The sequence below is a fragment of the Argentina anserina genome, chromosome 7, assembly GCF_933775445.1.
Source record: "Argentina anserina chromosome 7, drPotAnse1.1, whole genome shotgun sequence".
Taxonomy (NCBI): domain Eukaryota; kingdom Viridiplantae; phylum Streptophyta; class Magnoliopsida; order Rosales; family Rosaceae; genus Argentina; species Argentina anserina.
The window spans coordinates 18,074,075-18,099,452 of NC_065878.1; the positions used below are offsets into that span (position 1 = coordinate 18,074,075).

At 40.4% G+C, this 25,378-nt stretch overlaps 2 protein-coding genes across 5 annotated transcripts; both read left to right on the forward strand.

The window, feature by feature from the left end:
- The first annotated feature begins 6,405 nt into the window (after window positions 1–6,405).
- On the forward strand, window positions 6,406–7,593 carry LOC126803126 (uncharacterized). Its single transcript, XM_050530885.1, has 4 exons — window positions 6,406–6,664; window positions 6,765–6,884; window positions 6,969–7,052; window positions 7,206–7,593. The coding sequence occupies exons 1-4, from the start codon at window positions 6,578–6,580 to the stop codon at window positions 7,272–7,274; spliced, it is 360 nt and encodes a 119-aa protein (XP_050386842.1). The 5' UTR covers window positions 6,406–6,577; the 3' UTR covers window positions 7,275–7,593.
- Window positions 7,594–21,361: 13,768 nt separating this feature from the next.
- Window positions 21,362–25,213, forward strand: LOC126801929 (uncharacterized protein YKR070W). Of its 4 annotated transcripts, none has more exons than XM_050529424.1 (12): window positions 21,362–21,510; window positions 21,613–21,731; window positions 21,917–21,952; window positions 22,083–22,156; window positions 22,282–22,322; window positions 22,771–22,842; window positions 22,932–23,133; window positions 23,378–23,473; window positions 23,798–23,865; window positions 24,253–24,457; window positions 24,547–24,630; window positions 24,824–25,213. In XM_050529424.1, the coding sequence occupies exons 1-12, from the start codon at window positions 21,398–21,400 to the stop codon at window positions 24,881–24,883; spliced, it is 1,170 nt and encodes a 389-aa protein (XP_050385381.1). In that variant the 5' UTR covers window positions 21,362–21,397; the 3' UTR covers window positions 24,884–25,213. The 4 variants fall into 4 exon arrangements, with proteins under 4 accessions (XP_050385381.1, XP_050385382.1, XP_050385383.1 ...); XM_050529425.1 differs by having other exon boundaries at window positions 21,613–21,716; XM_050529426.1 differs by having other exon boundaries at window positions 24,584–24,630; window positions 24,824–24,975.
- Window positions 25,214–25,378: the final 165 nt, after the last annotated feature.

Below are 25,378 nucleotides of genomic sequence, written 5' to 3' on the forward strand. Positions count from 1 at the left end.
GGCCATTTTTGTTGGAACTATATTCCTAGCAAGTCTGCACACAAAAATTTTTAACCTTAGGTAGCACACGTACCTGCCATATTTGCTTCTACATTTTGTCACCTCCTCCAGAACTAGATGACGACCCCTGAGCATGTTCACTTAAAGCACTTCTAGCAATATGATAACCATTCCTAACATAGAAGAGGCCATGCTTATTATAATGTCATATAGACCGGTCTTCCGGACTTCGAATACTCAGTGGTATCTTCAAAATCAACTTAACCTCCTTATAAAAACAACTCCCTTAACCAGTTCTCCATCCACACAAAGCTTACCGGATCTATCAAGTCAACAACCCAGAAGTCCTCCAGACCTTCAATAACACCCAAACAAGGTCTGAACGTGTGAGGCCTCAGAATCCAAGGAGAATTCCAAACAGAAATTGAAGGTCCCTGAACCCACTTGATAATGTACACCCTTAAGAATAAGCTCTCTGCTTCGCATTAAAATCCTCCATGTATACGAATCTCCCGGGTGCACCGAAGCATGTAGAAAGTTCCCCTGAGGGTAATACTTTGCTTTCAGAGTCACCGCCACCAAAGAATCTGGTTGATTAAGAATACACCATCCTTGTTTCGCCAAAAGAGCTTGGTTAAATAGCTCCATGTTTCTAAAACCCAAGCCTCCCTCCTCCTTCGGCTTACACATCTTCTCCCAAGCAAGCCAATGTATCTTATGGCCTTTCTCCAAATCCCCCCCCCCCCCCCCCCCCAAATTCAGCCATATATCGGTGCATTTCATTACACAAGTGCCTCATAAGCTCAAAAACACTCATCACATAGGTTGGAACTGATTGCACCACCGCTTTGATCACAATTTCTTTACTAGCATGGCTAAGAGTATGATCTTTCAAGTTCTTCATTTTATCTCGGGTTTTCTCCATAATAAATTGGAAAGCTTCTTTCTTTGAATAACTCACCTCAGTAGGTAAACCGAGATACTTTTCATGTCTATCAACCCTCACAACCCCAAGAATCCCAGCTAATTCCAACTGCATCTCCATAGCAACATTCTTGGAGAAAGACATACAACTCTTCTCAAATTTCACTTGTTGCCCACTAGCCCTTTCATACGCTTTCAAAACATTCTGCAACGTGTGACATTCCTCCATCGAAGCCCTAACAAACACGTACAAATGAATCATCTGCAAAGAATAACTATTGAAAGAGGGTGCACCCACTACTATAGACACCTCATGAATGAAACCCTGAGTCTCTGCGTAAGTCAACATCCGAGACAAACCCTCAGTGCAAAACAGAAATAGGTAAGGCGATATTGAGTCACCTTGCCTGACACCCCTCGTTGGAGTTAGCTTACCTCTCGGCTCCCCATTCAGCAAAAAAGAGTAAGAAACTGACCTTACGCACCCCATAATCCATCCAATCCACCGCTGGTTGAAACCCATGCGCGCTACACATAACACCCTCAAGAAAACTCCATTCAACCCTGTCATATGCTTTACTCATGTCTATCTTGAGAGCTCTATATCCCCTACCGTACCATATAACCGCTTCAAATAATGAGAAATTTCAAATGCTAGCAAAGAGTTGTCAGAGATATGCCTTCTCGGCACACATGCACTTTGATTTGGAGCAATAACAGATTTAAGTATCGACTGCAAGAACTTTCGAGCCAAGCTTATAAATAACATTACACAAGCTAATCGGTCGCAGCTGAGAAACATGCTCAACCTCCTTCACCTTAGCAATCAAAGTAACATACGTCTCATTAACCTGTCTCAGAATCTTAGGACTCAAATGCCTCAAATTCTATGTATCATGTTGTGTATGAGTCCATCACAATTCCACATAATATATCTGACCAAATCATAATCATGCAGTACCAAATCTACCTGGTATATTTCCTTTTGAATTTAGAAAACGAATCAATGACGTTAATGAATCTATAACCATGGAAACAAATAATATATATATATATATATATATATGTGTGTGTGAAATAAAATCGAATTTTATTCCGTCCAAACAAAGTAGCATAAGTCAATCTATCCAATTATTTTTACGGATGAGATGAATATATGTTCATATGTGTGTTATGTATACCAATTTATACGATGTATGGATAATGCAAGTATATTGATCGAACGTACGTACACGCAAATTATTTGAACTTGTGTGAAAATCAATTTTTTTTATACATGTGTGCAAATCAATTGATATAATCAAACTATATGCACTATTCCAATCGATGTTGTTTAAACCTGAGCATAAGTGTATAATTTTTTTTATCTATCATAAGTGTATCATATATGTTGGAGAGGAAAAAAAAGGAAAATTTACTTAAATATTTTCTTATTAAAGAATAGCTAAAATCAGAGTCATGAGTCATTAGATATTGGAATGATAATCTGATAATCTTTTAATCAACTATTATATGACATGATCTTGAAAATAGGTGATGTGTCCTGCTGACATGAAATAACAACTAGGATTGAGATCATTGAGGCCTAAATTTTTTGAGGCTAACAATTATTTTCCATAGATAAATTGAAAAGACAACTTGGACTCTTGGAGTAATAGTTCCACACTTTTACAACACACGTGTAACACAACTCAGATATGTATTAAGTATTGACAAACCAATTATCATGGATTGATGGAAAACATGTACTTTATTTTGTACTCGTCAAATACATGCGACTCTTGTGCCAAAAGATTTTAGTTAGCGAATGCATATCATAAAATAGGATCATTGAAGGGTTTGAAGGAATTGAAGCGACCAAAGAATGATGCTTCAAACATTAGTTGACATTTTCATTTAGCTTGTAGCTTTCTACATCTTTTATAGCACAAACCTCACCTTGAGACAATTTGTTCATCGTTTTGGTTTCCCCACCTTGACTTATGTCTTTCCCGATATGAACATATGGGTTTTACAACCCCGAAACTTTCTTTCTCATACAACTATTTCAAGAGGTTGCCCAAATTGCTATTATCCACTTCCATTTTTCTCAGTTTCACCCGGTTTTCTCATTAACAAATATCACTTCGACTACAAGTGGCTCTGCATCAACTTCGGTTATAAATATCACTCGTAACATGTGTATAAAATATATGATGACGATCACTAGTTTTACCTCTAGTTAATGAATTTATGGTTTAGGCTTGACGTTCGAAATTTCAATTATGAGCGTCTCATGAAAAGTGTTAGGTTTAAAACAAGAATTGAGTAGGCTTTAAGACAACTGAGTAGACATTTAACACAAGATTAAGACACTATAATAAAATGCTCAAGAGCAACTCTCCATAATGTCTATTTTTATATGTGCAAGTGTGAAAATAAAATTAGTAAAATTTGCATATAGAATTAGTAGACTAAGTGTAAATCCAATTACATGTTATGAGTAACGAAAGATCATATGCATAATAATCTAATTGTAACTTTAGATAATGAGAATAGCTTATCATCTTCATGAACAATAACTCCAGTATCCATTGCTCTTGATTCGAAATCACAAAGTCCTAGGCAAGATTTTCTATTAGTCATTACTCTCTACTTTCTCAATTGACATAAATTTCCCTTTAAAAAAATGACAGAAACTATGCAATAACTCGTAGTGGTAACAAATACCTTTATCATATATATATATAGAGGATCAATAACCCTAAGACTCATTCCATTAAGGATTTCTTGTGAGTTAAGTCATCTTATTTAGATTCTTAATTCAATACTGATTTGTAGTCTTATTTCTAAATTTAGATTATGAGTCCTTACCATAATGATGTATCACACGAAATCATTAGGAACTAAATTTGATAATATCTTTGTTTCCATGTACAAATAAGTTATGACATTAGCATGATTATCATATAATATGTGATATGTCTAAAATTGATCTAACACTAAGCACATATCTACTTCTATATAAGCAAGGGCACCACAAAAAAGAGTACCCTTAGCACATGAAATAAGTAGTTCCATACAAAATGAGTGAACTATAACATGTTAGTAACACTGTCAAGAACAACTATCCACAACGGCTACTTTTAATTACACTTGGAATTTCTCAAAATTTATCTTTCCATATGAGCAATTGTCTCATATAATTAGTAGATTTGCAGTCAGATTAAGTAGAATTTGATTACAACGTGAGTATACTTAACTTATAAGAAGAATCATTCAACTCTCAAGATTCTTGACCGTGTGTCTTATAACAGACTACTTCTACAAGAGCAAGAGTCTCATGAAATTGATAGGTTTAGCACACAATTGAGTAAATTTTGCGTACAAAATGTGTAAACCTTGCGTACTAGAGTAAAATTCTCAAGATTAGTTCTTAGATCAAAATGCTCTATATACAAGTGTATCATGAGAATGAGTATAGTTAACACATGAAACATTTAGATTTAACATATGTATTGAGTAGACTCTGCGTACAAAATTAGTAGACCTTCATACAAAAGTAAGATATTAGGGTAATTACGGGATCCACTTGTGTGCGTCAATGTGTGCATACTTCAACTGAGAGATCAGATCCCACCATCACAACACCGTTGATAACTAACACTTTTAAATATAGTTACTGGGTTAGTATAGTAGAGGTACACAAAGGATAATGTTTATTCATTCAGAAGTAGACTTTTGTATGTTAACGGTGTTAGTTATTAAAGGTGTTAACTCCATATCAAAGAAATTTTAAATTTTTTTTATTTGATGTAACTGTAACTGTAAATTGATGCACGAGTCTTTGCTAGTTTGGTATAACTATACTTTTAAAATAATCAGGTTCTATGTCAGTTTTTAAATTTTATTGGATTTGGTAAATCAAATAAAAGCAATTGTTCTCTAACATTACATGTCGCTGGAAACAGTTTTTAGAAGCAGCATCATGGTTGTTTTTAGAAGCTTTTGCTATAAAAAACACTAGGAAAATAATATTTTATGACATGATAGCAGTTTTTAAAAATAAATATTTACTAAACACAAATACACGAGACTGTTTTATTTACAGTTGATTTAATTCAAAGCACAACAACAACGGAAATTTTCTTTTAAAGTCGCAACAATACCAAATTAACCCTCAATAAAAATAAAAATAATAGCGACATAAGTTGGGCAAACCAGAACCATCTGATTTGAACCGCTAAAGGTCATCCTAATCTTTACGTTTACTCAGAGAATTTGGAATATCTTCACAAGTAGAAGGGAGCCTATTCCACACACTACTAGAGTGACCAGCACTTTCACATATTAATGGTGCGTGCAAACACGCGTCGTTTGGAAAACAATCAACACACACGTCTCTTCCTCTCCTCCTCCCTTTGTGTAAGAACTCAATCCCCTTCTCAATTCTTCCAATTTTCCAGAGAGTCACAACCAATGCATGATAGATGAAAACCCATAACCAAATTCACAAACCCAGCAAAATATAAAATCGACATGAGGTTTCTCAACATCAAGCATACCCATATTCAGATTTTAGAGGAATCCCATATTTAGATCTGAACCAAATTTGAAACAACTTAATCTAAGAACCAAATTTGAATTTCAATTCAAAGATAAGAATATGAAGCAATTGATGTTGTCTATAGAGGGAAGTTGATGTTGCCACGTTAATCACAGTCGCCAGAGTACGAAAGCGCCACCACCACACTACCACAACTATCTAACATTCGGCCTCTCCCCCCACCTGGCCCTCTCCGAGAGTTGATCGATGGACACACCAAGATCATATGAATGTCGCTGATGGAGATTCACCGATGGTAGCCGTGCGATGCCACAAAGCCGGCGGACGAGCAAAAGAAGTGGCTATCGCTGTTGTTTCTTTTTTACTTACGTAACTCACAGGCTTTAACGAGACGTTTGTTGACGTGTACAAATGTACAGTTGAGATTTTGAAGGTGTACAACTGTACGGTTCAGGTGCATGCACTCTGTGATGCATACAATCTGTTTCCCAAGTAGGAAAGGAAAAAGAGAAACGAAGGAGTCTATATACATCGTTTCCAATTAGATTGTAAAAATATCGATATCGATATGACCCAACAATGTCTCTGATGCGTATGCGCCAAGTGATAAGAGGAGAACCCAAGCGTCCTAAATCCAAAAAGTTCAAAAGCCCGGATCTGAGTGACGACACAGAGCTCTTGAGGCTGATAAAGAGGAAACCTGGTATGATTTTGATTTTGTCGAATTTTTTGGAATTCAGTTTATTTTGATGATTATCTGTAAGTTTGTTTGTTTGTTGTCTTATGGACTATATAGCATGGATACGGGAAAAACTGGGTATGTCCGTATCGTCTCTGTATCGGATACGGGTACGGTCTGGATACGCCATATACACATATCCCTGGATAAAAAAACATATCCTAACTATGTAGTGCAAAGTCAACCCAACAGATACGGTCCGGATACGATTTGGATACGTTTTAGGATACAATTGTCATTTTAACGTTGATAAAACCATGACAAATGTATAAACCGTACCCATGTTGTTGAACCGTCCTTTTTTCCTTATGGAATGACAATAATTAATTGAAGCTTTTTACTTCTGTGAAAGCATTGTAAAACAGGGAATGCTTCATTCAAGGGGTGAGCTACTTCTAATGCTAGATGCAGATGGTGCGACAAAGGTTAATGATGTAGAAGAACTTGAAAAACAGGTTTGTCTCTGTTGTAATCAAATGAAATGCCCTGCACAATTTTCCAAACCCTTTTCAAATCTCGTGGAAATGCTAATGAAGCTTCTTTTTCATATCCCAGATCCATACAGAGTTTATGCGTGGGAACTCGCCTTCTAGTAATTCAAATTCTAAAATATCTGATATCCCAATTGCTGCATTTGGTTCCCGTGCTCATCTCGAGGAGAAGGCCTTAGCTTCAGTTAGTTCTGCTATATGCTCACTGCGATTTTTGTATTCTTGTTAGCTCTACAAGTCTTTAGTTATATTCATTTCATGTTTTCAGAGGAAGTGGTACCGCAATTTCTTAATGAAAGGTTTCCATCTTGTGGTTCTTCTGGCTGCTGGTCCTGGAATTCGTGATACTCAGGTAGTTGCTTAGTCTTTTTCCATGCATTATTTCTTCTTCCAGCTTGAAAATTGCTCGTGGTCACTACATTTCCTCTTTACAATAGACAGTGGACTGAATCTTGATAAAGCTACTTATTTATAATGCTGACATAGAATCCTTCATGCATCGCAGTGTGGTTTTAAGTTGTTCACTAGGTCTGCTGCAAGGAAGCTTTTCACTAACATCCGTTTGAAGAGGTGACTACACTTTAAATAGCTGAACCTTTGTTTTCATCTCTCAGATGCAACTACACTTCAAATTTTCATTTGCAACAGTTTTTCTGTGTTTGGTCTCATGACTCGTATATAAAGTTCTTCTGTGCATCTCTGAGACTATATAGCATGGATACGGGAAAAACTGGGTATGTCCGTATTGTATCCGTATCGTTTTGATTGTTTCCTTAATCATGAGCTTCTGCACATCTGGACTATATAACATGGTTCTGCTTGTTTCCTTAATCATGAGCTTCTGCACATCTGGACTTCCTCGATTGACAATTACCACCAAGCGTGAATGTCTTTTTGATTGCCCCTCTGTTCTTGATTCCCTGCATTTGTTTTTGCTTAAAGAATTGAGTGTCAATGGCCCAAGGAGTTCCACTATTGTGTTTGGTTACAATTTGTCTGTCTGTGAGCTTCCAATCTTGTTGAGTTGTCTAAAAATGTGTTTTAGGATTATGTAAGTGTATTTGTTATATTGTTCTCAATGTCTAGAGTTTAGTATGTAACAAGAAGCTTGATATGGACTTATGTTTATTGTAAAATTGTTGGGATTTAGGTGTTCTAAATTTCTAATCGTTTGTTTTTAATCCAATTCTAGAATTTATTTTATATAAACATATATTAACTATTAATTTACAAAACGTATCCAAAATGCTACATATTAGAAAAAAAACGTATCCCCGTATCATGCCGTACCCGTATCCGTGTCTTGTACCCGTACTGGTGCATCATAGCTTATGGATTTTATAATTGTACTAGAATGGGAAGAAGAAGATGGGTGCGGTTGTGCAATCTGCGGTGACAAAATTCATTTCACAAGTGAATGCCCATGCAATGAGAGAATCCCACCGGGCATAGCTATCAGTAGTATTTTTGATCAAGTCTGCATTGGTTGTGGCAAAATTGGAGAGATCTGTTGTGGGAAGGTAGCATATTGTCACATTCCGCCAAACTTAGCCAAATTTTACCTTGAGCATTCTAGACGGATCCGGAATATGGCGGAACACTTTGGAAGATCATAGAAGATCCTAGAAGGCGATAGAAGTCTCAAGAAGCCTTGAGACATTTCCCGAAATCTCTAGAACCTTGGAGAGGCTAGTAGAACTAGACTCCTCAAGAATTCTCTAGAACACTCAAGGATCATCTTAGAGTCTTGTAGACTTGTGTAGACTTATGGAGAGTTCTCTAGAATTCTCTACAATGTACATAGTCCTAGAAATATCTAGAATTTGTAAAGTAGGATGAGAAGGCCTATAAATAGCAAGGCACCCCTCTCATTTGCTCAATCAAGCAATCTAGCAAGCAAGCTATCAAGTAAACTTGTAAGTTCTCTTGTTCAATATAAGTTCTCTTTCGAAATATTCTCTTGCCTTTCAATTGTTCTAGCAGGGCGTTTGCGAGTTTAAGGCTGACTTAGCATAAGGGAGTTGCTAAGGCCACACGAGTTGCATAGCAAAAGAGTAAGCTCGTGACAGTTGGTATCAGAGCCGAAGTTCGATCAAGAGGCTAGCTCGACACAATGGCAAAGAATGGCAATCCTGTTGGTAGTGGTTCCGACGACACGCAAGAGAAGGGTCATGAAGAACTTGTCAACCCGCCGGTTCCAAAGAAGAAACGAGTGAAGGACATGTTAGCTGCAATCGACTCATGACTAGCTCAAGTGGAAGAGAGCGTGAGTGGCATGGGAGCCCAGGTGGAAGACTTGGAGGCGGAGGACGCCGCAATCCACACTGCGATCAAGGGCATGATGCTCAAGCTAGAGGAGTCCTTGCGGGGCGAGATAGACAAGGTTCGCGAGGAGTTCATGGTGGAACTCGCCCGGATGCGTGAAGTTCAAGAAATGGAGCACAATAGCATGCTTGCACGCATGGAGGAGATACAGGCAGATTCTGCACGCATGGAGGTAATGCAGGCAGATCTTGCCCTATGCAAGCGCGCACTAGCCGCGGGAGCTAGCACCAGCAGCAGCGTAGAGGCCAAGCGGATCGAGGTGCCAAATCCAAAGAGCTTCGGAGGCATGCGCAACGCTCGAGAAGTAGACAACTTCTTATGGGGGCTAGACCAATACTTTGGGGCCGTAGGCATCATGGAGGAGGATGCCAAGATAAAGACCGCAACTCTTTATCTCACCGACACCGCCATGTTGTGGTGGCGGAGAAGGTGAGGAGATGTCGAAAGAGGTATGTGCACCATCTCTACCTTTGATGACTTTGTTAAAGAACTCAAGAAGCAATTTTATCCCGAGAATGCCGAGGATGAGGCAAGAGCTCGCTTGCGAAGGCTCAAGCACATCGGGCCTATTAGTGATTACATTAGAGAATTCACTAACTTGGTGCTTGAGATTCCCGACCTATCCGACAAGGATGCTCTCTTCAATTTCATGGATGGTCTCCAATCATGGGCCAAGACGGAGCTTAGGCGACGTGGAGTGCAAGACCTTGCTACCGCCATAGCCGTGGCCGAGGGTTTAGTTGATTTCTTAAGTCCAAGAGAGTCCACCAAGCCAAAGGAGAAGAAGAGCAACTATGCCAAAGGTGGGGGAGACAAAATCCAACGCAAGGAGGAGCCCCGCCGTGAGAGCTACTCGGCAAGGTTCAAGGATAAAGACAAGTCAAGGGACATGCGGAGCTCGGACAAGCCAAACGACAACAAGTGCTTCCTATGCGATGGTCCGCATTGGGCTAGGCATTGCCCACAAAGGAGAGCACTAAGCACGCTCTTAGGAAGTCATCAAGGTGAGAGTGAAGCCGAGGGTGGCAATGGAGGTGCACACTTGGGGTCTTTGCAGGTGCTTAATGCGATCTGCTCTACACCCAAGGTCCAAGCCAAAGGTTTACTCTTCACGGACATCACCATAGGTGGGAAGCCAACAACGGCAATGCTCGACACGGGGGCAACCCACAACTTCATTTCCATTGAGGAGGCACGCAAGCTAGGACTAAAGGCAAGCAATGGAGGGGGCTCCATCAAGGCGGTTAACTCACATGCCCGCCCCATACAAGGAGTAGCTCGAGGAGTCAAGACAAGCGTGGGAGCTTGGTGTGGGAGCCTAGACTTCTCGATAGTACCGATGGATGACTACAAGGTAGTCTTGGGGTTGGAGTTCCATGATCAAATCAAGGCATTCCCGGTGCCATTCGCCAATAGCTTATGCATTATGGATGGTGAGAGGTCGTGTGTGGTGCCAACAACCCGAGGAGTAAAACAAGACACCAAGATGTTGTCGGCATTGCAATTCAAGAAAGGCATCAAGAGGGACGAGGAAAGCTACTTGGCCATCCTTAGTGAGTTCGATAACGAGGAGCCAAAGCCGCAAGATGCCATGCCCAAGGAGGTAGCCGCAGTTCTTGAGGAGTTCAAGGATGTATCACCCGCGGAGCTGCCCAAGAGACTACCACCAAGGAGGGAGATCGACCATGAGATCGAGTTGGAACCAGGGACAAAACCACCCGCCATGGGTGCATACCGCATGGCGCCACCGGAGTTAGCGGAACTAAGAAGGCAATTGAAGGAGCTTTTGGACGCGGGGTACATTAGACCTTCGAAAGCCCCATTCAGTGCCCCGGTGTTGTTCCAAAAGAAGAAGGACGGATCTCTTCGCATGTGCATCGATTATAGGGCACTCAATAAGATCACGGTAAAGAACAAGTACCATATTCCTCTCATTGCCGATCTCTTTGATCAATTGGGTCATGCACGCTACTTCTCAAAGTTAGACCTTCGTTCGGGGTACTATCAAGTGCGCATTGCGAAGGGAGATGAGCCGAAGACCGCATGCATCACAAGGTATGGATCTTATGAATTTTTGGTCATGCCTTTCGGTCTGACTAATGCACCGGTGACATTTTGCACCTTGATGAACAAGTTATTCCACCCCTACCTTGATCGGTTCGTAGTCGTCTACTTGGACGACATAGTGGTGTATAGCAAGACCATGCGGGAGCATGTGGAGCATTTGCGGGAAGTGCTTAAGGTTTTGCGGGAAAACCAGCTATACATCAAGATGGAGAAATGCTCATTCGCGAAGCCGGAGGTGTCGTTCTTGGGGCACAAGATCAAGGACGGCAAGCTTATGATGGAAGATTGCAAGGTACATTCCATCCAAGAATGGAAACCACCCACCAAGGTACATAACTTAAGATCTTTTATTGGGCTAGTTAACTATTACCGCCGCTTTATCAAGGGATACTCGGCGAGGGCTGCACCTTTAACCGACCTTCTCAAGAAGAACAAGGCATGGGAATGGACAACGGAGTGTCAAGAAGCCTTTGAAGACTTGAAGAAGACGATATGTGAGGAGCCCGTACTCAGCCTACCGGATCACTCCAAGCCATACGAAGTACACACCGATGCTTCCGACTTTGCCATCGGTGGAGTTCTCATGCAAGAGGGGCATCCAATTTCTTATGAGAGTCGGAAGCTTAATGACACGGAGCGACGCTACACCGTGCAAGAAAAAGAGATGACTACCATCATCCACTGCCTTCGAGTGTGGCGACATTACTTGCTTGGGACAAAGTTTGTGATCATGACCGACAATGTAGCAACAAGCTACTTCCAAACTCAAAAGAAGCTAAGTCCAAAGCAAGCAAGGTGGCAAGACTTCTTGGCGGAGTTTGACTACACCATGGAGTACAAGCCCGGGAAGGCGAACGTGGTAGCGGATGCACTAAGCCGCAAGGCGGAGTTTGCAAGCATCTCTCAAGTCACTAGCCCATTGTTAAGCAAGATCAAGGAGGGACTAAAGGTAGACCCTCAAGCACAAAGCCTCATCACCTTAGTGAAGGAAGGAAAAACCCGGAGGTTTTGGCTAGACGACGACCTTCTCTACACGAGAGGCCGCCGCATCTACGTACCAAAGTGGGGCAGCTTGCGAAAGGAGCTAACTAAGGAATGTCATGATTCCAAATGGGCCGGCCACCCAGGTATGAAACGCACACTTGCTTTGTTAAAGTCCATGTATTATTGACCTAGGATGCAAGACGGGGTCGAAGAGTATGTGCGGACGTGTCTAGTTTGCCAACAAGACAAGGTAGTCCAGCAGCAGCCGGGGGGCTTGCTAGACCCCTTACCCATACCGGAGAGACCATGGGAGAGTGTCTCTATGGACTTCATCACTTGCCTGCCGAAGTCCGAGCAGTTTGGGAGCATCATAGTGGTAGTGGACAGATTCAGCAAGTATGCAACCTTCATGGCCGCATCAGCCGACTGCACTGCGGAGGAGACAACAAGGCTATTCCTACGCAATGTAGTCAAACTTTGGGGAGTTCCAAAGAACATTGTCAGCGACAGAGACCCGCGCTTCACGGGGAGATTTTGGACGGAGCTGTTCAAGATGTTGGGGTCAGACTTGAACATTTCAACAAGCTTCCATCCACAAAGCGACCGTCAAACGGAGCGCGTCAATGCTCTCTTGGAGCTATACTTACGGCACTATGTGAGTGCCAATCAAAAGGATTGGGCCAAGCTTCTAGATGTGGCGCAGTTTTTGTACAACCTGCAACAAAGCAAGGCCACCAACAAAAGTTCTTTTGAGATCGTGTTAGGACAGCAGCCTACAACCCCTCTATCCCTTGCCACTCACTATGAAGGGAAGAGTCCAGCCGCATTCAAGTTTGCCAAGTCATGGCACGAGCAAGCGGAGTTAGCTCGAGCGGCGTTGCACAAGGCTGCCAAGAGGATGACGAAGTGGGCGGACAAGAAGAGGAGGCATGTCGAGTTCAAGGAAGGCGACCTTGTACTTGTGAAACTCATGCCGCAGCAGTTCAAGGCCTTCAGAAAGGTGCACAAGGGCTTGATCCGCAGATATGAAGGGCCGTTTGAAGTTATCAAGCGCATAGGCAAAGTTTCATACAAGCTCAACCTCCCGCCCAAGTTAAAGATACATCCGGTCTTCCACGTGAGTATGTTGAAGCCCTACAATGAGGACGAGGAAGACCCATCGAGAGGAATATCGCATTGGGCACCTACAACGGTAATCACCAACTTTGACAAGGAAGTTGATGAAGTACTCGCAGATCGGGTCATTCGACGTTGAGGCATACCAAGTTACAAAGAGTACCTCATCAAGTGGAGAGGTCTGCCCGATACGGAAGCAAGCTGGGAGTCCGAGGATACGCTTTGGCAATTCAAGGACAAAATCCAGCAATACAATGAAGCGCGATGAGGGCATCGCGGGATTTGGTGGGGGAGAATGTCACATCCCGCCAAACTTAGCCAAATTTTACCTTGAGCATTCTAGACGGATCCGGAATATGGCGGAACACTTTGGAAGATCATAGAAGATCCTAGAAGGCGATAGAAGTCTCAAGAAGTCTTGAGACATTTCCGGAAATCTCTAGAACCTTGGAGAGGCTAGTAGAACTAGACTCCTCAAGAATTCTCTAGAACACTCAAGGATCATCTTAGAGTCTTGTAGACTTGTGTAGACTTATGGAGAGTTCTCTAGAATTCTCTACAATGTACATAGTCCTAGAAATATCTAGAACTTGTAAGTAGGATGAGGAGGCCTATAAATAGCAAGGCACCCCTCTCATTTGCTCAATCAAGCAATCTAGCAAGCAAGCTATCAAATAAACTTGTAAGTTCTCTTGTTCAATATAAGTTCTCTTTCGAAATATTCTCTTGCCTTTCAATTGTTCTAGCAGGGCGTTTGCGAGTTTAAGGCTGACTTAGCATAAAGGAGTTGCTAAGGCCGCACGAGTTGCACAGCAAAAAAGTAAGCACGTGACAATATGTTGTTTTTAGGCATTGTGGTCTATGTGGGATAAGTCACTGGCCCTGGGACGACAAGTGCAAGGACAACTTACTCAAGATCCCATCCATCGAGGTACTTGAAGATCAGATCAAAAACAAGGTTGTCGAGGACAATGATGTGAATGATGATGATGATGATGATAAGGAGGAGGAGGAGGAGAATCTATCCTCATATCGATATGAGCTTGGTCGCTGGGACTATAGAAATCGTAAACGCCTGAACCTAAACGACGACGTGGAGCTCTTGAGGCTGCTGAAGAACAAACCTCCTGGTATGTCATTTTAATTTTTTTTGTAGCTACAAATAATAATAATTCTCAGTAAACTTGGTTTATATCTAAGTATACTATTGTTGAAATTCGATCAGTTGCTCAATTTTAATTTTTTATTTTCTTTTGGATTATATAGTTGTACAAGAATTGGAAGAAGATGGGTGTGGGCCGTGTGGCTGTGGAATTTGCGGTGATGAAATTCACTTCACAAGTGAATGCCCATGCCGGGAAAAAATCCCACCGGGCTTAGCTATCGGTAGTTGCTTTGATGAAGTTTGCCTTGGTTGTGGCAAAATTGGAGAGAACTACTGTGGGAAGGGAGCATATTGTCACGGACCTAGCCATTCGGCTGCCACACTTGGTCTATGCGGTGCTTAATCTCCATGAAGTTAGCCTTATCCAACGAGGCAATGCATTGGTTTCGCCCTGCCTTTGGCTCATCAGGGGATCGGCTCCAGATCCCAACCTGTGTGTAGGGCGGAAAACTCCTTTCTTCGACGTTAAGTCCCCGACTAGCGACAAGTTCCCCAAAATGAACCGAGTTGGCCTGCCTAAACCTCTCGGAAGAAGCAACATATATCTCCCATACTTGTTATCTTGGAACAATCCCACTTATGCCTGATGTTCTTATAACCAACGATGCCCATGATAGACACTGCCGAAAACGGGACGTGACATCCTCCCCCACCAAACTTGGAGGCGACCCTGCCTGAGCGACAAAAATGAGTTCCCAAAGATCGCCCAACAATGCTTTACGCCGGATCTCCCGTCTTGGATTTTGCCATGGATCCTCTCGTCCGGTCCTCCCCCTTGGAGGCGACCCTGCCTACTCGACTCTCCCGCGGAGCCTCTCCTCCGTATCTTGGGGACACGGTGACACGTGTGAGCGTTTGGCGACACAACGACAGCGATGTTGAGGCGGCTCTGATACCACTTGTCACGGACCTAGTCATTCGGCTGCCACACTTGGTCCATGCGGCGCTCCATCCCTATGGAGCCAGCCTTATCCAACGGGGCAATGCACTGGTTTCGCCCTGCCTTAGGCTCATCAGAGGATCGGCTCCAGACCCCAACCTGTGTGTAGGGCGGCCAACTCCTTTCTTCGGTGTTAAGTCTCCGACTAGTGACAAGCTCCCCAAACTGAATCAGGTCGGCCTGCCTAAACCCCTCGGAAGGAGCAGCCATATATCTCCTACACTTGTTATCTTGGAGCAATCTCAGTTATATCTGATGTTCTTATAACCAGCGACGCCTACGATTGACACTCTTGAAAACGGGACGTGACAATATGTTGTTCCTAGAAGCTGTAATGTTTGTGGGAGCACATGTCACTGGTACTGGGACAACAAGTGTGACAAGGACAACTTCACTCCTCACCTTGGTTTATTCGAATTCCCACCCATTGACGTACTCGAACGTCGGATCAAGGACAAGGCCGCTGAGCAATTTTTCAAGGGCTCTCACCAGGCGGGTTTCTTCACTCAGATTTGCGTGTTGGACTTGTGAATTTCGTGGTTCAGTATATGTTTAATAATTTTGTAAATGTTGCAGAAAAATGATGAGGTTATGGTCGATGCCAGGAACGACAAGCATGTGGTCGTGGACAATGGCAAGCAAGATGAGACTAAAGGTGAATATAGTTCGTGTTGGTTATTTGCACTTGATTTACATTGATGTGTCATGAATTTGATAAGTTGTACCTTGTACATGGAGTCTTGGATTTTCTGTATATTTGGCTATTGCTGGTTTGTTTTTAATGTATTTGGTCATTTCCTGATTTATTTGGAGGCCTTAGAAGGAAACGTGGATGAATGCATGAAGTTATTGAATTAATGGCATTGCCTTCGTATATGGTGATGAATTATGTGTGGTCAGATCAGCTACGTGCAGAAGCATCTCACATGGTATGATTTTGATTTCACAAACATATGGCTATAAGTTTTCAGCCTTCTTATCTTAGAAGTAGATATATCATTTTTATCTGCAATTCACCTAGCATAATTTAATGCGTATTGTACCTTTAGAAGTAGATATTTCATTTTTATGTGGAGGATTTAGCTGTTCAGTTTGCAATTCACCTAGCATAATTTAATGCGTATTGTACTCTTAGAAGTAGATATTTCATTTTTATGTGGAGGATTTAGCTGTTCAGTTTGCAATTCACCTATAATAATTTAATGTGTATTGTACCTTGGGGGATATTGATTAGAAAATCATTTGCAGGTGGAAATGAGCCGTCAAATCAGAGCAGGTTCGGGGGGAAGGCAATCTTGGAGTCGGAGCAGGGGACGATACAAGAGAAACATGAAAAGCTTCTCTCAGTCTTTGATGAGGTGATAGAGATTTATGGACCTGTTATGGAAGTTCAATATCCGTCAGCGAGCCAGGATGTCAAGTCTGAGAGTGGACACAAGGACATCTTCCACTCGATCAAGGACATTAAGCTCACCACTTGATGTAATGTATCTGTTCGGGAGGTCAAATTGTTGTCATTAGTATCTTTAAATGACCAGTTATGCTGAGAACCTTCTCTGTGCAATATTTATAGCTATCTAATCACGTTTGATGTATTCTACTCTTTTAACTCATGTCATCAGTTGATGCATGGGAAAGATTCTACTCAACTGTGTTATGCTTTTCAAAGTGAAAGATTCTATTTAACTGTGTTGAGTTGACAAAATTTTAGATTTATCTTTGGTTGAGAAATTCCTTAACACTCGTGCTTCAATTTCTTTCTTTCTTTTCTCAAATTTCATTTATTTTATGCTTCTCATAATATAAAATAAATCAATAACAATTCTGGGACGCATCCCTGCAAGTTTGTTGGTCTGGGATATACCTGATTCTAATAGGTTGGTTAGTTGATGGGGAAGAGGAGGGTATGGAAGATGAGTGAAGGAATGCTGAACAATCTCAAATTGAAGTCCGACTAGAATAGATCGAGGATCAGACCAAGAATTGGCAGCAAATCTTACCAGAAGTGCAGACCTTGGTTAAGAATATTTGGCATCCATAACGACGTGTCCTCGTAAAATCAAAACGAAAATCCCATCTCCACCTAAAAGAGTTTTGTCCCGAAATTGCGAGAGGCAGCCGATACCGATGTCGACACGATCTTAGCCGTCGGTCAGTCACTCTCTATCATATTGTTACCGAATTAGAGCGCAGTTTTTAATTGCCTGTTTTAAAATACAGTATCCTGTTCAGCTACCAGAGTAAGGAATTGGACAGGGAGTTGATGGGGAAAGAGGAGAACAAACGCATCGATGATGCTTCGATTAGTAAGTTCTTGGGAATTGATTGAGGAATTGTACTTTTATCTTGTGTATTTCTATTTTGCGCAAGTTTGTGGATTCTGGTTTGTTATATTTTGTTATGTGTTAAGAAATACTAAGTGCAAGTCTCCAGAGGGCGTCAAAGTTTCTGGCGCCTAGAAATGTTTTAGTGACGTGGGGATTTTGGAGGCTTTATTCGGGCTATCTGAGTGCTTGAAACTTTGCTCCGTTTGTTTGATTAGTCTCTTGTCATGGTTTTACTCAAATGACCGTCTGCTTTGTTATAGGCATTTCCGTCAAACCAGTATCGCCCTTTATCAGATTTAGCAAAGCAGTTGTCGTTCAAGTCTTGGGTTCTGTTGCGTCTGTTGAAAGTAATCTATTCACTTATTCATTCTGTTCTCAAGGTTGGTGTGGATGGACATTCAAAAAACAAGGTTAGTCTGAAAGATTATTTTTAGCTTAGACTTACGGTGGCCATAACTTACAGTTTATAAATACTACATTGAAGTGACTCAATTCCATTCCAACCATATTTCAATTCCACTATGTATGCATTACAATTTACAACTGCAGAACAGAAGATAAACATGCTTTGTAGGACAATAATGTTATAAAAACTAACACAGTAGTACGCGCACACACACTAGTATCTAAACTGGCCTATTTTTTTTTTTAACTGGGTTGTTATCAACTGCGTTTGTCCTTTAGATTTTTGTTAATGTACTGCCTGAAGTTATAGAGTTTAGAAGGCTATCAAACGTTGTGCACCTACTGAAGTAGTATTGGCTTAAAGTTTGCCAACTTATTTCCTCTGTTTGTATGCTAATGTCAACATGTTTGTATGCAGGACTATGGGAGAGTCAAATATCTTGGCATCATTACTTGTTCTTTTCCGCTCACTAATTTCAAGGGAAGGGTTATCTTGCTTTGATAATGTGCATGCTTCAGATGGCAACGCAACCTCTTTACAAAGAGAGTGGGAGTGTGCCGTGGGGCTTCAGATATGTGAGCAATATTCATGTATGATATGGCTTCCCGCTCTTGTTGTGCTGCTTGAACAAATAAAAATTGGTCCAGATCTTTTTTGAAAATTATTAATTGCAATGCGGTTCATCTTGCATAAGCTGCAAGATCCAGAGTTTCCACTCAAGATGTCATCCGGGGAAGAGTATTCAGGTAAAATTGGAACAAAATCGTATGATTTGTCTTATTCCTTTACAGTCACAATTCCATTACATTGTTGCTGTATTCTTACCCTTTTTTGTGTGTGTCAGTGATAACTTCTGATTGCTTCTTTAATTTTGCAGGCCACATTGGGAGAACTCATGGAGCAAGTTGTCTCTCTCCAACAACTTGTAGATGCGAGAAGAAAGGAAAAAAAAAGGTCCATGTCATTAGGAAAGATTTGAGTGTATGCATGCTATATTGAGGACTAGCACTGGCTTTATGAACCCTTTGACACTCTTTAATGGCATAGCTACAGTTCTTGGCATCATTGATGGAAATGTTGAAAGGAAGGTAGTTAGTGCATATTCCAATGTTCTACTCGTTTTGTCAGTCGAACAAACCATTTATTTTGTATGAAGTTAGAAATTTTGTAAAACTGATTTTTCCTTAGTTGATTAATGAGGAGAAGCAACTAGACTATACAATGTCATGTGAGGTGACCAAACTCTAGCCACAATATCTATATAAATGTGATGACCTAGATGGTCTGTTACTTATATATTTTCCTCTAAGCATAGGACTGTAGGCTGTAAGATCCTTTTGATAAAAATAGCAGTACTTTTTTATGACAAGTTTAATACTTTGTGCAGCCACTTGGACTCTTATTTGGAAGTGGAATCGTTAGGAATCTTGACATGGTCAAAGAAAAGCTGAAATTTAACAAAAGCTCTCGTCTTTGTTGGAATTATGTTGATGAGATCTCTGTTGGACTGTTTTTTTTTTTGGTCGAACTGTTGGACTGTTATTGTTGAGATAATTGATGATTCTTCTGAGTGTCTACCATCCATTACAAAAAGGTATCAGCATGCACGATTTGGCAGTGTCATCTTGCTGCCTTTAAACAATTGGTGCGTCGATCAATGTGCTCTGACCGAAGTACTCTCTAAGCTTCCTCACATAATGGAATAAAGGTTTCTCATGAAGTCATTGTATCCTCGCATGCAAAAGCCGTACTGGTGGTAGCCGGACTATTCTGTTGCAAAAACCCCCAAGAATCTCTTACTTTGTCTATTCTTGTTACTTTAGAGGTTATTGTGGTTAAGCTTTGGCAGTTCATAAGCCCATATCTTGAAGATATACAAGAGTTATGGTGCTTGATCTTGGATATGCATTAGGGTCTGATCAGAAGCTGAAAATGCGAGCTGATTCAGTATGGAAACTCATCACTAAGAGCATCACGTTAAGCACTTTTACAATGTTCATATTCCTCGCACTTGTCTGTCAAATTGTTATTATTTTCTCTCCTTCTTTCCCATTTTCCTTTGTGTTAACTCTGTTTCATGTTGTCCAGGTTTGACTCGCTCTACCACCCTTGTGGAACATATACTCTAGCACGTACAGTTGAGTCTGGGGATTCTAGCGTAATCATTTATTTTGAAATGCTGGCCAATATGATTGAAAGAATGGATAGGTCATCTGTCGGTGGTTACCATGGTAAATTTTTTTAATTGCTCTTGAGCTACGCTGTCAACATCTAGCTTCTGTTCGAAGAATCGATGTAGTGAAAAGTGTATTCACTGCAATGATTTTTCTCACTGTGAAGCTCACTGAGACAATGTCTAGACCTCATTTCATTAGGATTTAGGAGTATTGATTTGGCAAATTCAGTGGTAGAACATAATTCATGTTCGGGATATATATATATATATATATATATATATATATACCTAGGGCTATATATTTCTATGGCCTAATTAAATAAACTTGCGGAAAACCATAGGTGAGCCAATTCATACTCTTTATCCTCAGTGTTTAGAGAATCCCTGTTCATTCTGTTTTGTCCTGAAGTTATTTGACAACCCTAGATTAATTGGCTATAAATATATATACCGTATGAGTTTGATTATTCATATGAGTTTGGTTAATTGGCTATAAATATATCTACCGTCTCATTTGAGAGCGAGCCTTCTGAGGCAACACTTCCACATCTTCAGCTTCAGAATTGGTCTGAACTCCTGACCTGTATTGTTTAGACGGTAGAGTAAGTTTTCGGTAACTTCTGCGCTATATATACCAGAAAACTAAAAGTACGTAAAACAATTACATGCGGAGACCATCTGATCTCGGCGGCATTGATGTAGTAGTGCCGCCAAGTATTTGTTTACACAGAGAGATGACTGATGAGCAGTCACAGTAACCATCGGTATCACTTGTATCTGCCTCCATAGCAACAACCTTATTAAGGTTCAGAGAGAATGGGAGGCGAAGAGGGAGTCTTATATAGAACAAAAAAAAATTAAAGGAAAAATAAACAAAAAGACTATATAAACATACAGGCATTTGTGTTTATTAGATAGAATCTAAACAAATCTTGTTGACCCTCTCCAAAAAAAAAAACTCCTAATTGAATTAGAACTTCATCAACCAAACTACCAAAGGAGCCTTTCTACTTTCCATTTTACTCTCACCCAACTCGGTTATGTTAAAAATGGCGCGGTAAACGTTTTTCTTGTAATATTTTACCACCGTAATTAAAGGGCATAATTGTCAATGTGGAAATCCTATATGTTTCTGCCCACACAAGATGTGTGACGGTTAAAGCTAGCGCGAGGGTAGAGTGAGAAAACGGCATGTCGCCGATGAGATACCGGACGGCGTTTGGGAGCAAAAGCCGGCTGCTGTTTACGTTTCGATCACGTCCATACTCGTCTGAGTCTCGGATTCAATGCAGGCCAGAACCACGGTCAGTGAAGAGTTTCAATTCCGAGCTTCATATCCAATTTCTGTGTTTAAATTCTGAGAAAGTTGTAGAATTTGGATTGATATGAGTTTGTTGATTCTGCAGGCCTTCGTTTGGGATCGCGTTTGACATTGACGGAGTTATTCTCGGCGGTCGTGCTCCGATCGGCGGCTCTCCTCGAGCTTTGAAGAAGCTGTATGGAGATTCCGGTGCTGCAATGCAAAGTTTGATTCCTTGTGTCTGTTTGATTTGATAAAATTCAATTTCTGATTAGCGAGCTGGAGTAGAGTAGATTAGATTGATTAGGGAGTGTGCAATTTTCTTAATTGAGCTTCGACTTTCGGTAGTGAAATTAGTTTGGTGATCATTTCTAGCTTTAGATTGAAATGCTGCTACTTCTTTTGTGTAGGTAACTTGAAGATTCCGTTTGTATTTTTGACCAATGGTAAGTGGTTCTGTGGTTTATCAGTAGGTTGTAACTAGCCGATTTATGTGGTGAATTCTTGTAGCTGATTCGGGTTCTTTTAAGTATCTGTTCTATTGATGCTTACTAAAGTGTCTAAAATTGATATCAGGAGGTGGCATCCCAGAGTCGAGACGTGCTGCTGAACTAAGTGAAGTTCTGGGAGTCAATATCCTGCCTTCTCAGGTAATATTTCTCAAAATGTATTTATTTTGGTTACAATGGTGTCAAGTTTATGGTTGGATCGCCTCGAATTTATGCGACTGCATTTGGCTGATGGAAACTTTGGCATAGCTCTCTTCCCAATGCAGGTTGTACAAGGTCACACACCGTTTAGAAACTTGGTGAGGAGGTATATCCCAGTGTCACTTGGATCATTACTATATAAGGTCTTTGATTTTTGTGGATCATGATGCTTTCCTTGGAGTTAAACCCTGCTGATAGTTGGTGTCGTTGATTAGTATCTTGAGTTAAACTACTTTATCCCAGGAAACATAAATTTTGAATTTATTATATGAAGCATTATGCAAACAAGGCACTGCCAATTACTTAATTTGGGCAAGAAATTAGATTAGGCTTTAGCTAAGTTACATCATTTATGCACCATTTCATTGGACTTTTTGTCTAAAGACTCTTTCAATCTTTCATGCAAATACGATCACCAAAATAGAGATTCATTTTCTGGTTTGTCCATTAAAAGGACTTATAGGTGTTGTCTGAATACTTTTACTATTCAGACTGTACACAATGCAATGCCTGTTTTCATCATCTTAGGTTTTGGCCATTTTATCTGTTTTCAGATATGAGAATGAATTGATTGTTGCTGTTGGAAAAGGGGAACCAGCTCTTGTAATGTCAGAATATGGTTTCAAGTAAGACTAGATACTCTTAGTTAAGATCTATACCTTCTTTTGCTAGCTTTGTGAATGTAACAAATAGCTAAGATTATCTTTGGTGGCAGAAAAGTTCTGTCATTAGATGAGTATGCATCCTACTTCAAGAATATTGACCCCGTAGCTCAATATAAATTGTGGAGAACAAAGCAGGCACTGGATCGCAGTAGTCACTTGAAGGATTCAGTGCCAAGATACAATGTATATTCTGAGAGGGTTAGTGCTGCTTTTGTTGTGAGTGATCCTGTAGATTGGGGCCGGGACATTCAGGTATGTACTCTTTTTTTTTTTTTTTTTGCTTATAATGCAGCAGCTAATGAGGGTGTGAACCATGCAGAGTGGATTGAAAATCTACTTCTGAATTAATTACATATTTACGCCTCACCCATGAGTCCCACTGTAACATTCTGATGTGACATTATAAATACGAAATTGGTTAATGCATCTTTTTGTTAATTGTCTTCAGTTTTTTGTGCCCAATGAAACCTTTGAGCTTATCCATGTATTGAATCAGGTTCTCTGTGACATTTTAAGATCTGGAGGGATTCCTGGATGGAAGAATTGCTATCAGCCAGACCTTTATTTTGCCGCAGATGACCTTGAATATCAGGTTGGTTGCTCTGATTCTTCAAATATGCACTGAGTACTCATCTTAAGAGCCATTTTTTATTGAGTTGGCAAAATTGTCATCAAAATAAACCGATCGTAAATCCCCAATGAGTATGTGATCTCCTTATTGGGTTCCATTGAATCATAAACGATGCCAATGAGCATCTTGATTCTTGATGGACCATCATGCTTTTCAAATGGGTTCTATTTAGCTGTTTTTTTTTTCTAGATCCTCCACTTTCAGAATTGTAGAACCAAAATAGGATGCAATTAGTTTCCCTGTCATTACCACAAATCCCTCTTATTTGTACTGATCAACATGCAGGCTGCTTTTCCTTCTCAAAGACTTGGAATGGGTGCTCTCAGAATTGCACTAGAAAGTATCTTCAACAGGTTGGTGAGGCTTGGTTATTGTCATGTCTAAATGTTTTATATACTAACTTTTTGGTCTTTACGTTGAGTCGGGTTATCTATTGATGATCTACTAGGAAATGGTTTTTTTTTTATCGACAGTTTGGACTTGAAATGAGAGAGCTAGAAATGAGTTTCTCTGAAAGCCTTGTCAGTTACCTGCAAGTACCATATTCTTGCCAAAAAAAAAACTTATTATAGTTGACTTGCTTTGTGTAAATACTTTTTACAATTTGGATCAACTGAACCATGAGACATCCCTGCATCACAGGCTTATTAATGAATATATGGGAACAACTGATCTACTACCTGTTATGCAGTTTATAAAAGTAAAGTTCAATAGCATAATCGATTTTGGCTATTCTGCAGGATTCACCATAATAATTTGGAATATGTAACTTTTGGGAAGCCCAATCCATTTGTATTTAAGAACACTGAAGCTTTGTTGGCAGAGTTTCAACCATCTCAATTTGATGAGCACATCTCAAGTAGTGGATGTTCTCAGTCACATGATTTTAAAACCCTATATATGATTGGCGACAACCCTTTGGTTGATGTCAAAGGTGCTCAACAGGTATGCCGATTTTCCTTATCGTGGAAAACTCTTACTACTCTAGTTTCAAATGGATTTTAATTAACAAATCATCTCACCTTATTTATTAGGCCGGACGTCCTTGGTTTTCTATCTTGACAAGGACAGGTGTTTTCAAGGGAAAAGATAATCATAAGGAGTTTCCAGCAGATATGGTAAGTTCAATATAGAACTCAAGAAATGTAATCACGTTCATCTTGTGGAGTTAATAACTTGATATATAAGATTGAAAAATTTTTAGAGTTAATTCATCGCCTGTGAGTACTTTTGTTTTTTGGAGGAATGCCTGAGTACTTGGTTTCTCACTTTCTCATAGATTTTGCATATATTCTTTTGTTGATTCTGTAGGTTGTGGATACTGTAGAAGAGGCGGTAGATTTCATTTTGAGAAGGGAAGGAGCTTCGTAGCACATAACTCTCAACCCATCCCAGTTAATAGAAGCTTCGAGCAGGAGAGATCAAGCACTATTCTGCAAACATTAGCATCAAGCTGAAAGCAAGTGCATTAACCTAACTAGTGTCTTTGATTGAATATATTGAGGCCCTCACTGTTGCAACACTTTTTTTTCCAAAGAACTAAGTTTGAAGTTCCAAATTTAAGTGATTTTTCAGTTTTGTAATTCATTTATTGTCTATATGCTGTACATGCAACCTGCAAGCACAAAATGAGTACAGTTATGTACTCAATCAAGAAATGAATCCTTTCTTTTGGAGAATAAATCAATCAACTTGAAATTCACACCACGCATCAGCCTTTTTTTTTACTAGGCAATAACCTCCGGCTGATACCTAGTATGATTTATCCATACATCACCAGTTCCAAAACTCAATATACATCTTTATGCAGGTGCTAAGAACATACAAGAAAGCAAAGTTCAGAACCTACAAAACGATATACTTCTG

Excerpts from the sequence above, each read along its gene's own strand:
- LOC126803126 (XM_050530885.1), top strand. The coding sequence starts at position 6,578 with ATGCTTCATTCAAGGGGTGAGCTACTTCTAATGCTAGATGCAGATGGT. Across the intron at positions 6,665-6,764 it reads TAGAAGAACTTGAAAAACAG|ATCCATACAGAGTTTATGCG; the intron begins GTTTGTCTCTGT and ends TTCATATCCCAG. Across the intron at positions 6,885-6,968 it reads AGGAGAAGGCCTTAGCTTCA|AGGAAGTGGTACCGCAATTT; the intron begins GTTAGTTCTGCT and ends TCATGTTTTCAG.
- LOC126801929 (XM_050529424.1), top strand. The coding sequence starts at position 21,398 with ATGTCGCCGATGAGATACCGGACGGCGTTTGGGAGCAAAAGCCGGCTG. Across the intron at positions 24,458-24,546 it reads ATGTCAAAGGTGCTCAACAG|GCCGGACGTCCTTGGTTTTC; the intron begins GTATGCCGATTT and ends CTTATTTATTAG. Across the intron at positions 24,631-24,823 it reads AGGAGTTTCCAGCAGATATG|GTTGTGGATACTGTAGAAGA; the intron begins GTAAGTTCAATA and ends TTGATTCTGTAG.